Here is a 15,055-nt window from a genome sequence, read left to right as displayed (position 1 = left end):
TTATAACCATATAACAAACAGGCCATCTCGGCCCTTCTAGTCCGTGCTGAACGCTTACTCTCACCTAGTCCCACCGACCTGCACTCAGCCCGTAACCCTCCATTCCTTTCACGTCCATATACCTATCAATTTTTTTTTTTTTTATGACAAAATCGAGCCTGCCTCTACCACTTCTATTGGAAGCTCGCTCCACATAGCTACCACTCTCTGAGTAAAGAAATTCCCCCTCGTGTTACCCCTAAACTTTTGTCCCTTAACTCTCAACTCATGTCCTCTTGTTTGAATCTCCCCTACTCTCAATGGAAAAAGCCTATCCACGTCAACTCTATCTGTCCCTCTCATAATTTTAAAAACCTCTATCAAGTCCCCCCTCAACCTACTATGCTCCAAAGAATAAAGACCTTCCTCGAATAAATTTTCCACTCTCCTGGCATTACCTGCAAATTTTGGAAGATTGCTAACAATTCGCTCAGCACCCTTGCTGCCTCTTCTTAAAAAACGCCAGGATTCAGGGCCATTGAACCCATGGGACTCGCTGATCACTAATCTGATGAGTTTGCCCGGTACCCTTCCTCCAGTGATAGTGGATAGGCCATTTGGTCCATTAAGCCTGCTCCACCATTCCATCATGGCTGAATAATATCCCGCTCAACCCCATTCACTTGCCTTCTCTCTATAACCATTGACACCCTTAGTAATAAAGAACCTGTCAACCTCTGCTTTAAATATACCCAATGTATTGGCCTCCACAGCTGTCTGCAGCAATGAATTCCACAGATTCACCACCTTCCACGTCTACTCTTTCGATATCCAATGGGTACGTTCCAGAGCAGCACACACACACAAACTCATCAGCATCTACGGAGGAGAATGAACAGTTGACACTTCAGGCTGAGCTGATCCTCACTACCTACACTCAGTGGCCACTTTCAGATACACCTGCTCATTAATATCTAATCAGCCAATCATGCGGCAGCAACACAATGGATAGAAGCACGTGGGCACGGTCAGGAGGTTCAGTTGCTGTTCAGACCAAACATCAGAATGGGGAAGAAATGTGATCCAAGTAACTTTGACTGTGGAAAGATTGCTGGCACCAAGGTTGAGTATTTCAGAAACTGCTGATCTCCTGTGATTTTCAACGCAACAGTCTCTGGAGCTTACAGAGAATGGTACGAAAACAGCAAAAAAAAAACTTATGAGCCGCAGTTTTGTGGGTGAAAACACCTCGTTAATGAGAGAGGTCACAGGACTGGTTCAAGCTGACAGAAGGGTAACAGTACCTAAACGTTCCAGCAGTAGAGTGCAGAAGAACATCTCTGAGTGCACAACACATCAAATCTTGAAGTGAATGGGCTACAGCAACAGAAGACCGTGACCAAGGTCATCAGGACAATAAAAATCCCAGATGCTGTGTTTCAAATCCTCTTTGTTGGTATGACACAGCTGTCTTCATTTCCTCGGTGATTTCACAGTTCGTTTAGAAACCTACAGCACAATACAGGCCCTTCACCCCACAAGTTTGTGCCGAACATGTTTCTACCCTAGAAATTACGAGGCTTACCCACAGCCCTCTATTTTTCTAAGCTCCATGTACCTATCCAAAAGTCTCTTAAAAGACCTTATCGTATCCACCTCCACCACCATTGCCGGCAGCCCATTCCACGCACTCACCACTCTCTGTGTAAAAACTGTACCCCTGACATCTCCTCTGTACCTACTCCCCAGCACCTTAAACTTGTGTCCTCTTGTGGCAACCATTTCAGCCCTGGGCAAAAGCCTCTGACTATCCACATGATTAATGCCTCTCATCTTATACACTCTATCAAGTCACCTCTCATTCTCCATTGCTCCAAGCAGAAAAGGCTGAGTTCACTCAACCTATTCTCATAAGGCATGCTCCCCAATCCAGGCAACATCCTTGTAAATCTCCTCTGCACCCTCTCTATGACTTCCACATCCTCCCTGTGGTGAGGCGACCAGAACTGAGCACAGTACTCCAAGTGGGGTCTTACCAGGGTCCTATATAGCTGCAACATTACCTCTCGGCTCCTAAATTCAATTCCACGATTGATGAAGGTCAATAGACCGTACGCCTTCTTAACCACAGAGTCAACCTGCACAGCTGCTTTGAGTGTCCTATGGACTCGGACCCCAAGATCCCTCTGATCCTCCACACTGCCAAGAGTCTTACTATTAATACTATATTCTGCCATCATATTTGACCTACCAAAATGAACCACTTCACACTTATCTGGGTTGAACTCAATCTGCCACTTCTCAGCCCAGTTTTGCATCCTATCAATGTCCTGCTGTAACCTCTGACAGCCCTCCACACTATCCACAACACCTCCAACCTTTGTGTCATCAGCAAATTTACTAACCCATCCCTCCACTTCTTCATCCAGGTCTTTTATAAAAATCACGAAGATTAAGGGTCCCAGAACAGATCCCTGAGGCACACCACTGGTGACCGACCTCCATGCAGAATATGACCCGTCTACACCACTCTTTCCCTTCTGTGGGCAAGCCAGTTCTGGACCAAAAAGCAATGTCCCCTTGGATCCCATGCCTCCTCACTTTCTCAATAAGCCTTGCATGGGGTGCCTTATCAAATGCCTTGCTGAAATCCATACACAGGTGTGTCCCCCTTTACAAAGGTAGAGCGTTCCTATGAAACCTTTCTTAAACCGAAATGGCGTAAAGTGAAGAACCATTAATTTATATGGGGAAAATGTTTGTAAAAGTGAAAATTCTCTTTGTATTGTGAAAACAGGTTACTAATGTAGGTCTTTTGTAAAAGCAAAGTGACGTAAAGTGAACATTCGTAAAGCAGAAGACACCTGTACACTGCATCTACTGCTCTTCCTTCATCATTGTGTTTCACCACATCCTCAAAAAATTCAATCAGGCTCGTAAGGCATGGCCTGCCCTTGACAAAGCCGTTCTGACTATTCCTAATCATATTATACCTCTCCAAATGTTCATAAATCCTGCCTCTCAGGATCTTCTCCATCAACTTATCAACCACTGAGGTAAGACTCACTGGTCTATAATTTCCTGGGCTATCTCTACTCCCTTTCTTGAATAAAGGAACAACATTTGCAACCCTCCAATATTCCGGAACCTCTCCTGTCCCTATTGATGATGCACAGATCTTCGCCAGAGGCTCAGCAATCTTCTCCCTCACCTCCCACAGTAGCCTGGGGTACATCTCATCTGGGCCCAACTTGATGCTTTCCAAAAGCTCTAGCACATCCTCATTCTTAATATCTACATGCTCAAGCTTTTCAATCTGCTGCAAGTTGTCACTACAATCACCAAGAACCTTTTCCATAGTGAATACTGAAGGAAAGTATTCATTAAGTACCTCTGCTATTTCCTCTGGTTCCATACACACTTTCCCACTGTCAAATTTGATAGTTCCTATTCTTTCACGTCTTATCCTCTTGCTCTTCACATACTTGTAGAATGCTTTGGGATTTTCCTTAATCCTGCCCGCCAAGGCCTTCTCATGGCCCCTTCTGACTCCCCTAATTTCCTTCTTAAGCTCCTTCCTGTTAGCCTTATAATCTTCTAGATCTCTAACATTACCTAGCTCTCTGAACCTTTTGTAAGCTTTTCTTTTCTTCTGGACTAAATTTATTACAGCTTTTGTACAGCAGGGTTCCTGTACCCTGCCATAACTTCCTTGTCTCATTGGAATGCACCTATGCAGAACTCCACACAAATATTCCCTGAACATTTGCCACATTTCTTCCGTACTTTTCCTTGAGATCATCTGTTTCTAATTTAAGCTTCCGATTTCCTGCCTGATAGCCTCAAAATTCCCCTTACTCCAATTAAACACTTTCCTAACTTGTCTAGAAGCACACAGCAGTACCTCCTCGTCCCAAGAAGATTGAGGAAAGCAAAGCCCCTTCCCACCACAAGAACACCACTGAGAGTGTCCCAACAAGTTGTATCTCCACCTGCTATGAGAGAAACTGAGCATCGTACCATAAATCCTAGAAAGTACTGTGAAAATGGCTGAGAGCATCATAAGGGTCTCCCTACCATCCATCAGGGACATTTATCAGGAGCACTGCGTATACAGGGCCCTTAGTAGAAGCAGTTTCAGCGACAGGTTACTATCGATGCAATGCTCCTCAGACAGGATGAAGAGGTCAATACTCCCCAATGCCATTAGGCTTTACAATTCAGCCGCCAGGACTTAAGAACTTTGTAAAGGCTATTATTAATGCTTTTTGAGATAGTGATTTAGATGCATATCATATTTTTTACTGAGTTAAGTATTGTATGTAATTAGTTTTGCTACAACAAGTGTATGGGACATTGGAAAAAAAGTTGAATTTCCCCATGGGGATGAATAAAGTATCTATCTATCTATCATCTATCTATCTAGTATTATTAAGGATCCCACCCATCGATCCAGCATCCTCTTTGACTTTCTACCATCAGGAAGGAGACTACAATGCATAAAGACAAGGACAGTCAGGATGGGAAACATTAAGCTTCTGAACTTCCTGCAGATCGCATTCAAAGTATCACTGGTTAATCTGTTCTATACTCTACAATATTTAATTTATGCACTTTGTCTATTTATCTGAAATTCATTTGTAGATTTTATCCTTACTTTCACGTAACTGTGTGTTATGTGTACATTACACCCTGATCCAGAGAAACGTCTCATTTGACGGTATACATGTATATAGTTAAACGACACCTCAACACCTCTCTCCTTACTCACAAGATCTCAACCTCAGCCATTTCTGTCAGGGCTTTGGTACCTAGCTGTTCAGCCACCTGCCCGCCGAAGTTCGATCAGCACTGGCTTTCTGTCCACCAGGAGACTGTGAAGCATTGGGTTGGTCAGTCACGGAAGGTAGAAAGTAAGTGACGTGCTTGCTGGCAAAGAAGCCACAAGTCTTGAGAAATACAGAGAGCACAATCTTATGTAGGAAATGGGGGAATTTTGATGAGAGGAGTGGGACTTCTGGCTATTTCTGTGGTCACACTGAAGATTCACTTCCACAGACTCCCCCTCCCTCACTTTGAAAACTTGTTTACTGAGGAAGATCAAGAACCCAAGGGAGGGCTGGGAAGGTTGGAGGCAGTGGGGGGAAAGGGGGAAGAGAGGGGAAGGGAGGGCAGGTGGAGGAGACAGAGAGAAAAGTGAGACAGCAAGTCAGAGAGAGAAAGATGCAAAGAGGAACAGAGAGTTGACAGCAACATGTGAGAACCACTTTAAGATTCAGTCTGAATGGCATTTAATTATCATTTCCCTGAAGTCTTATTAATCATACATACAAGCCACTATTTTCACACCCACATTTAGCTACTGCCCAACTTACTGGGGGGGGGGGGTGATGAGGAGGGGCAAAGTGTTGTGACGACAAGCTTCAAGAGCCCTGGACGGTCTCACTCCTGAGAGACGTCCTGGGGGTGTCTGGCTGCACAAAGACAGCTCCATAAAGATGGAGCAACCTAAGCTGTGTGAGGAACTCAGCAGGTCAGGCAGCATCTATGGAGAGGAATAAACAGTCGCCGTTTGAAGCCAAGACCCTTCAGCAGGACTGGGCGGGAAGGGACTAGAAACCAGAATGTGGGGGCAGCTGGCAGGCGATAGCTGAGACCAGGTGAAGGGGAGGTGGGGGGTAACGGAATGGAGCTGATTAAGTTTGAGGTGATAGGTGGAATGGGTAAAGGGTTGAAGGAGGAATCTGATAGGAGGGGAGAAGGGGAAAACCATTAATGATTGGCTTTATTTGTCACAGGTACATCGAAACATAGTAAAATACATCATCTGTCCCAATGAGCAAGATGCGCTGGGGGCAGCCCCCAGGTGTTGGCATCCTCCTGGCACCAACAGAGCATACCCACAACTTGCTAACCCTAACCCACGTCTTTGGAATGTTGGGAGGAAACTGAAGCACTTGGTGGAGTCGGGGAGATCTTGAAAAGAGTTTGGCGTTGTAAATAACTGTATTGCTCACAATCCCTTCCGCTTCCCCACCACAGAGACACTCTCGCACGCGTTCCAGAGTATGGAGTTAGTCTGGTTCGAGCAAATGGGGAGGGGAGGGGTATTCCAGCCAAGCAGCCAGTGAGCAGGGAGAGGCATGTTTCCCACCGAATGAAAATCACCGTGCTCCATACAGGAACTTCAGAGCAAAACCGAGCACTGTAAAAACCGAGTATGTAAAATGGCAGTGGTTACCTCTCTGGACAGGCATTCCAGAGGCTGAGACCAATTTAAACAGGGATTCACATTCCGCTAATTAAACATTCTGTAATAAAGAATGTATCAGAATCGAGTAGGAAAGACAAAGGGCTGGAGAGAAGGAATCTGATAGGAGAGGAGAGTGGACTATAGGAGAAAGGGAAGGAGGAGGGGACCCAAGGGGAGGTGATAGGCAGGGGAGGAGAGTTAAGAGGCCAGAGTGGGGGATAGAAAAAGAGGGGAGGGGTGGGAATTTTTTTAACCGATAGGAGAAATCAATACTTCCATCCTCATCATGCCCTCTTTCTCAGCCCCCTCCCTCTGCCCGGTGGAGTTGCACAATAACGGGCCAGCCACCCAGACTGAGAATGAAGTTCAGTTGCCTGGATTGCCGGACTGATTACTAGCACGGTATCCGATGATGTTTTGGAGCAGGTGGCCAATGACACATGTATGCACACTCTCTCTCCCCTCTCCCCACCTCCCCCCGGGAGTCCCCCAGAAGCTTACCCTGGGGAGGCAGGCAGCAGGATGAAAGGGGAGGCAGCTGCCCGTCCTTTTTTAATAAATTTACTTCTAACTTTGTTCTGCAGGGAAGAGCCATCAGATTCTGCTGCTGAATGGGGTCTGATATCCGAGAAGCAGAGAGAGATCGAACCAGTTCCTTGGCACCGCTTTCGTGGGAGGATGGAGGGTGAGGGGGCAGTTTGCCGTGACAGCGACTAATACTTAAAATTGTCCAGATTAACCCTTTGTAGCACGGGATACACGAAGCCAGCAGTTAACACACAGAGAACAAGACATCTGGTATTACAAGACATGATAATTCAGTTCCAATGATGAATCTCAGCCGGATATGTCAATAGTTGATTCTGCTCCAGTATGCTGCCCAACCTGTTGAGTTGTTCCAGCACTTTGTGTGTCTGTGTGCATTGCTCCAGATTTTCAGCAACTGCTGAACCACTGGTGTTTAGGTTACTGTGTCTTACATGACTTGCACATGTCCAGGACAAAGAAGCGGACAGGAAAAATTATAAACAAGAAAATCTGCAGATGCTGGGAACCCAAACACGGAGACACAAAAGGCTGGAGGAGCTGAGTAGGTCAGACAGTGTTGGTTGGAAAAGAGAATGGTCGACATTTCAGTCCAAAACCCTTCTCCAGGACTAGAAAGAAAGAGAAGTGAGAGTAAGAAGGTGGGGGGAAGGGGAGTAAGAAGGTGGGGGGGAGGGGGAGTAAGAAGGTGGGGGGAGGGAGTAAGAAGGTGGGGGAGGGAGAGTAAGAAGGTGGGGGGAGGGGGAGTAAGAAGGTGGGGGGAGGGGAGTAAGAAGGTGGGGGGAGGGGAGTAAGAAGGTGGGGGGAGGGAGTAAGAAGGTGGGGGAGGGGGAGTAAGAAGGTGGGGGAGGGGGAGTAAGAAGGTGGGGGGAGGGGAGTAAGAAGGTGGGGGGAGGGGAGTAAGAAGGTGGGGGAAGGGGAGTAAGAAGGTGGGGGGAGGGGAGTAAGAAGGTGGGGGGAGGGGAGTAAGAAGGTGGGGGGAGGGGAGTAAGAAGATGGGGGAAGGGGAGTAAGAAGGTGGGGGAGGGGGAGTAAGAAGGTGGGGGAGGGGAGTAAGAAGGTGGGGGGAGGGGGAGTAAGAAGATGGGGGAGGGGAGTAAGAAGGTGGGGGGAGGGGAGTAAGAAGGTGGGGGAGGGGAGTAAGAAGATGGGGGGAGGGGAGTAAGAAGATGGGGGAAGGGGAGTAAGAAGTACAAGGTGTCAGGCGATAGGTGAGTCCAGAAGGCGGGGAGGGGGTGAAGTTGCTTGGGGAAAACGATACAGGAAAATTATTGCGGACGCTACCCACCCAGTAAACTGCCTTTTCCTAAAGCCCCGTTCTGGAAAACCCAATAGAGCTAATGAATCAAAACTCCTGCATTTTAAAGGTCCCCTCCCCCAGCAGTTAATCTGATCAAGCATTCTAGTTAACCGACCCCATCGCAGTCTAGTAATCCCATCACTGCACCGGAAACACTTTAAACCACTTTTCATAATACTGATTACATTGTAAATATGTGCTGGGATTTATGCGCAATGTATTCCACATTTGTACTCGGAACTGTTGTGATTTTTATTGCGTGTCGCACCAACATGTCATGGCGAATAAAGTCTACCCTTAATAATTCAGTGCTGGCTGTAAGGGACCATACCCTGTGAGGGTCAATGTGTGCGCGGCCACTTCCTTACCTTATCGGTGCTGAGAAACCTTCATGCTGCTCCATTACCAGACATACTCCGCCTCACAATCCCCTGTGGAAACAAAGAGTCAAGTAAGACACCCTTTGCAGAATGGGGGGGGGGGGGCTACAAATTGAGGGAAATGGGTTATATCCAGCCCAAAACCCAGAACAGGTTCAGAGTTGAAGGGTACAGAGAAAGAGAAGTGCTTTAGTACCTACCCGAACGCAGTCTGTGTTTGATTAACTGTGACCTCCCCGGCATTTACAAAGAGGAAGTTACAAAATATTTAAATGTAGAAGCTCATATTGCTCCTCTGACACATGACATCTGTGTGACGGGTACTGTGCAGCACAGACAGCAAAACAGCTCTTCCTATCTACGCTCTCGTCTGCGTCCCACTCCCTTCCTGTTAGAGATGTCCCTGGGGTAATTTATCTGCCCCTCCCACACACACACACTCTCTCTCTCTCTCTCTCTCTCTCTATCTCTCATGATTATACCTGCAAATAACTTAAATTACAGCTCACATCAAAGCAAATACCTGGCAAGGGACCGTCTCTAAAGTTTCCGAAACAAGAGAAAATCTGCAGATGCTGGAAATGCAAGCAGACACACAGACAACATACGTTATTGATCCCGAGGGAAGCAACACACACAAGATACCAGGGGAATTCAGCAGGCCAGACAGCATCTATGGAAACTTTTCGGGCCGAGACCGTCAGGGTGAGAAAGAGAGATGGGGAGTCAGAGTAAGGAGGTGGAGGTGGGGGAAGGGGAGGGAGAAGCACAAGGTGGCAAGTAAGAGGTGAAGGCGGGGGAGTGGGGGAGGCTGAAGTAAAGAGCTGGGAAATTGATCGGTGAAAGAGATAAAGGTCTGGAGAAGGGGGAATCTGATGGGAGAGGACAGAGGCCACAGAAGAGGAGGAAGAGCACCAGAGGGAGGTGATGGGCAGGTAAGGAGATAAGGTGAGAGAGGGGAACAGGAATGGAGAATGGTGAAGGAGAGGGCAAGGGTAATTACCGGGAGGTCAAGAAATCGACGTTCATGCCATCAGGTTGGAGGCTACCCAGACAGAACATAAGGTGTTGTTCCTGCAACCTGAGTGTGGCCTCATCGTGACATAGAGGATGCCATGAACTGACATGCCAGAATGGCAAGTAGAATTGAAATGGGTCGCCACTGGGAGATCCTGCTGTTGGTGGCAGAAGGTGCTCAGCCAACAGGTCTTTCAATCTACGTCACGTCCCACCGGCACCGTACAGGAGGCCACACCAGGAACACCGGATACAGTAGATGACCCCAACAGGTGAAGTGTCACCTCGCCTGGAAGGACAGCTTGGGGAAGGATTGCCCCCTGGACAGATGAAGAGGACTTCACTCTGGCTTTGCCTTTTATCTGCCCTTGGAATTCCTGGCAGGGGGACTGGACTCTTTGAAGGGTGCCTCCGACATGCCAGCCACAAAGACCCTTTTGAAAGATCTTCCAAGGGACACCGGGGACACTGGTGCTGCGTCGGGAGATCAGCTATTTCAGAGACACGGCATAGTAACAGGGCCGGTGAGCACACCCGCACTGCCCACCAACACCACGAGACCAATTAAACTAGACATCGTTGGAATATGGGAGGAAAACGCACTGCGGTGAGGAGAAGGTACAGACTCCTTACAGACGAACGGTGGGAATTGAACCCGGTGAGAGCGTTATGCTAACCGTGCCACGCTGATCCTGGAACAGGTGAGGAGGACCCCCCACCCGCTTCTCCTTCTTTTGCCCGTTATGCCACTGGAGTTTAGTGGCAGCGGTGAAGTTCTTCCATCTCTGGCGGTGTTCAGTCATGTCAGTAGCCTCCTCTCGGTTTTCACTACTGACAGTCCCGGGTGGAGACTCAGGAATACCGTCACACTCAGATGTACAAGGACTCTTCATTCCTGTTTCTGTAACAATTCTGTTTTGCCAGTCAGGGTTGTTAGCCCCGAGCTGAACCCCTGAACCTGGAGGACCGGTGGACCACTCTTAGTCTGACCTCTACCCTTTGACCTGTTTGGCCTGGGTGACCCTACCAAGAACCTAAAACATAAAGCCCTGACTCCAGCCAACACAGCTCTCCAGGTCACTGGAACACTCAAACTATGACATGGTTGTGGTCCTCTTGGTGATACCTGCTTCTCCTGCCCTTTACAAATTCTTTTCCACCTAACTTCAAGGGCACACCAACTTGCTATGACAAAATGTTCCTCACCTCCCTCTCTCTGGTTCCCCTGATCACCACCCTCCCCAGCGTAGGAATCAGAATACAGGCAATCCCCAGCCACCAGTGTTATGGGGTCTACACTCCTAAAATATGGTCTGTAATGGTGTCGCGACTTTCTGTAATGTGAAGCTGCACAGGTGACGAAAAGTGCAAACTTTTAAAATCTCTCACAAACAAGAGAGGATCCGCAGATGCTGGAAATCCGAGCAACACACACAAAAAGCTGGAGGAACTCAGCAAACCAGGCAGCATCTGTGGAAAAGAGTAAACAGTGACCCTTCGGCAGGACTGAAGGTCTCGGCCCGAAACGTCAACTGTACCCTTTCCCTAGATGCTGCTTGTCCTGCTGAGTTCCTCCAGCGTTTTGTGTGTGCTGCTTTTAAAAAATTATTTCTTTAGCCACTTTTTTTAAAAACAAATTTTATTCCATATCTCAGAGAATTTGGTAATAATATGCAAATTCTGTTACCCAAACAACCACAACATGGGTGGCTATAACTTACACCCTTGCTCACTCTATAAATGCCAGGTCACATCAAATGTAACAAAAGAATTTTGCAGATGTTGAAAATCATAAGCGACACACACAAAATGCTGGAGGAACTCTGAAGGCTAGGTAGCATCTATAGAGAACCAAGGAATGGTCTCGGCCTAAAATGCTGTTTATTCCCCTCCATGGATGCTGCCAGACCTGCCAAGACTAATTAAATGACTTTGTTCAAGCTCCCTTTAACAACCCCTCTAGTCCAAAGTGTATCTTATTATCAGAGTACATACTTATCACCATATACTGCCTCAAGGTGAATTTTCTTGTGGGCATTCACAAGAAAAATAAGAAATACAATAGAATCAATGGAAAACTACACACAAAGACTGACAAAATGGTGGAGAAAGTGGCTCACTGACACCATCCAACCAAAATGGCTAACTCGGGCAACATCTTCCGGATAGACCACAAAACTGTTTATTTTATTTCTTTTATTTCTTATTATCTTTTTATCTTAAACATGTTTCTGTGATCTAGTTGAGTGATCCAGCACTTTCCTTTCCGGGAAGCGAGCTACCACAAGGCCTGAAGCTTATCGACAGGGCATGAGCACACGATCAACTGCATTTCTCGCCAATTAAAGAGTTGAGGAAGGTTGAAACATTATGGCAGTGCAAGAGTATTCAGTGCCATCTGTCAACCTTTCACTCACAGCTCTCAAGGGAAGACCCCTGCGTTCAAATGTTGTCGGAGGATGATATTGAAGTTCTCGGTCCGTGATTTATAGATCGGACTGTAGTTCTCTAGCACTCTTTCAGTTTAATGTTTTGTACTCTCTGTTCTTTCCCACTCTTTCTTGTTGCCGTTTGCATGATTTGATTGTTTCTGTGTGGGGGGTTGGGGGTTTGATGTTCTTGTTACTGTTTACACAATTTGATTGTTTGTTGTGTGGGGGGTTGGGGTTTGATGTTCTTGCTGCTGTTCGTGTGATTTGATAGCTTGGGGTTTGATGTTCTTGGTACTCTGCACGATTTGTTTTTATTTGCAAGGGGGTTGAGGTTTCCTTTGAAAGGCTTAGATGGTTTTCTTTGTTTCGTGGCTATCTGGAGAAGGCGAATCTCAGAGTCGTATTCTGCATTCGACAATTAATGTCCCTCAAACCTTGGGGCAATATTCTGTGTGGCTCAAGTTCAAGTTTAATTGTGTTGTCATTCAACTAACAACCAAAGTGAAGAAGATGACAAACTTTGTGAATTAAAAATAAATAAATAATACTGAGAACTTGAGTTGTAGAGTCCTTGAAAGTTTGTGGAATCAGCTCAGAGTTGAGGTGAGTGAAGTTGTCCATGCTGGTTCGGGAGTCTGATGGTTGAAGGAACCTGGTGGTGTGGGAACAAAGGCTCCTGTACCTTCTTCCCATTGAAAGGACTCGTTTTAGTCCCTTCAAATAACTGAAGTCACTCATTTCATAATAATATTGAACACAAGGATATTTAAATCCTACCATCCCACCTGGCCTTTTGGAAGAATATTACCCGTGAAGCGATGCAGGCCCAGGTGAGATCTCCCTTTGAGTTGTCACATAATGTGGGCTGGTGCAATGCCAGCTGTCCTCTGATGTAGAGCCACTAACCGTCCCATCCGATCGAAATAGAACTGCAAGAGCTTTTAATATTGAACTGGTTGGGGATTTCCTATCCTCAGTGTTCTGGCCAATATTTAATCATTAACAGGCAAGCGAAACTAAATCACCTGATCATTATGTTGCAGCTTGCATTGGAGGCTCCAGTGCCCAGGGTCACACAAGGCTGCAGATGGCTGGAGACTTAGCCAGCTCCATCACAGGCATCGCTCCCCGTCATCGAGGGCAACTTCAAGAGACGTTACCCCAGGAAGGCGGCATCCATCACAAAAGACCATCAACATCCAAAACATTCCCTCTTTGCGTTACTACCATCAGGAGGGAGTTACAGGAGCCTGCAGACCAACATTCTAGAAACAGCTTCTTCACCTCCACCATCAGATTTCTGAATGGTCCAGGAACCCAAAACCACAGCCTCTGCCCCATTAATTCATGGTAACTTGTTACGTCTCGCACTACTGCTAAACAAATGTATTTAGAGATACACCACAGTAAAGGCCCTTCCAGGCCAATAAGCCCACACTGCCCAATTATAAGACCATGAGACATAGGAGCAGAATTAGACCATTTGACCCATCAAGTCTGCTCCACCATTTTATCATGGCTGATCCATTTCCCTCAACCATTTTCCTGCCTTCTCCCCATAACCTTCTGTTGTTGCTGTTCAGTCGTTAAGTCGAGTCTTACACCCTGACTAATGAAGAATCTACCAACCTTTGCCTTAAATAAACCCAACAGCTGCCTATAGCAATGAATTCCACAGATTTACCACTCACTGGCCTAAAGAAATTCATCAACTGTTGTAAATGGACGTCCCTCTATTTAGAGGCTGTGCCCTCAGGTCCTAGAGCCCCCACAAAAAGAAACATGCTCCCACATCCACTCTATTGAGGCCTTTCAACATTCGATAGATCTCTCCCCATTCTTCTAAACTGCAGTGGATACAGGGCCAGAGCCTTCAATCGCTGCTTGTATGACAAGCCTCTCGATTCTGAAATCATTCTCGTCAACCTCCGCTGAACCTTCTCAGCACATCCTTCCCTGGGTATGCAGCCCAAAACTGTTCACAATACTCCAAGCGAGGTCTCACCAGTGCCTTATAAAGCCCCAGCATTACATTCGAGTCCTCTCGAAATGGATGCTAACATTGCATTTGCTTTCCTCACCACTGACTCAACCTACAAGTTAACCATTAGAGAATCCTGCACGAGGACACCCGAGTCCCTTTGCTTCTATGCTTTCACTCCTATACCAAAGTGCATGACCATGCACTTCCCAACACTTTATTCCATCCTCTTTGCCCATTCTCCTAATCTGACTAAGTCCTTCAGCATATCAGCCTATCTTCATATCATCCGCAAACTTGACCACACAGCCACCAATTTCATCACCCTAATCAGATATACAAAGCAAAGAGAATCTGTCCCGACACAGACCCCTGTGGAACACTAGTCACCGGCAGCCAGTCAGTTCCCACCCTTTGCCTCCCGCCTATCAAATTGCCGATTATGTCTTTGTAAATAATTAATCTTCTAACCTGCACGTGCTTGGAATGTGGGGCGAAACTGGAGCACCAACCCTAACCGGTACGTCTTTGTGATATGGGAGGAAATCTGGGAACCTGGAGGAAACACACGCGGTGACACTGAGAGCACAGCCAGCAGAGGAATTAAATCCCATCTTACAACAGGCACTGTAAAGCGATGTGCTGATTGCTATGTTACCGTGCCATCCTCACCAACCTCCACTTTAAATAAACCCAATGTCTTGATCTCCACAGCAACAGATTCACCACCCTCTGCTGAAGAAATTCTGTTCGAAAGAGGAAAAAAATGTAACCCGAGGTTGTGCCCTCTGGTCCCAGACTCTCCCACTACTGTTAATGTCCACTCTATCCAGGCCTTTCTTTACAGTGTAGATTTCAATGAGATCCACCCCCCCCCCCCCCGTTAATGGCCGTAGTCTGTAAGGAGTTTGTACGTTCTCCCCATTACCATGTGTGTTTCCTCCGGATGCGATTCCTCCGGTTCCTCCCCCAGTCCAAAGACGTACCGGGTGGTAGGTTAGTTCATCATTGTAAATTGTCCTAGTGTTAAATGGGGAATTGCGGGACGGCATGGCTCAAAGGGCCAGAAGGGCCTGTCCCACATTACCTCAGTAAATAAATAAATAGTCTGCTTCCTGAAAGCAGTAACACTCCCTATGGCAGCAAATTCCCCATTCTTCCCTCCCT

The 15,055-nt window shown here is 46.8% G+C and overlaps 1 protein-coding gene across 1 annotated transcript in view; it reads right to left on the bottom strand.

Annotated features, from left to right (window-relative positions):
• Window positions 1-8,849, bottom strand: part of LOC140729350 (monocarboxylate transporter 13-like) — a 38,427-nt gene extending 29,578 nt beyond the window's left edge. The window contains exons 1-2 of the mRNA XM_073048999.1: window positions 8,659-8,849; window positions 8,447-8,509 (exon numbers count right to left, since the gene is read on the bottom strand). Of these exons, the coding sequence (XP_072905100.1) occupies window positions 8,447-8,481 (35 nt within the window). The 5' untranslated portion in view covers window positions 8,482-8,509; window positions 8,659-8,849. The remainder of the gene's footprint in view (window positions 1-8,446; window positions 8,510-8,658) is intronic.
• Between the last annotated feature and the right edge of the window lie 6,206 nt (window positions 8,850-15,055).

The sequence above is a fragment of the Hemitrygon akajei genome, chromosome 6 (genome assembly GCF_048418815.1).
Source record: "Hemitrygon akajei chromosome 6, sHemAka1.3, whole genome shotgun sequence".
In the NCBI taxonomy this organism is placed as follows: Eukaryota; Metazoa; Chordata; class Chondrichthyes; order Myliobatiformes; family Dasyatidae; genus Hemitrygon; species Hemitrygon akajei.
Note: the sequence above shows the minus strand (reverse complement) of the source record. Positions and strands in the feature narration are given on the sequence as shown.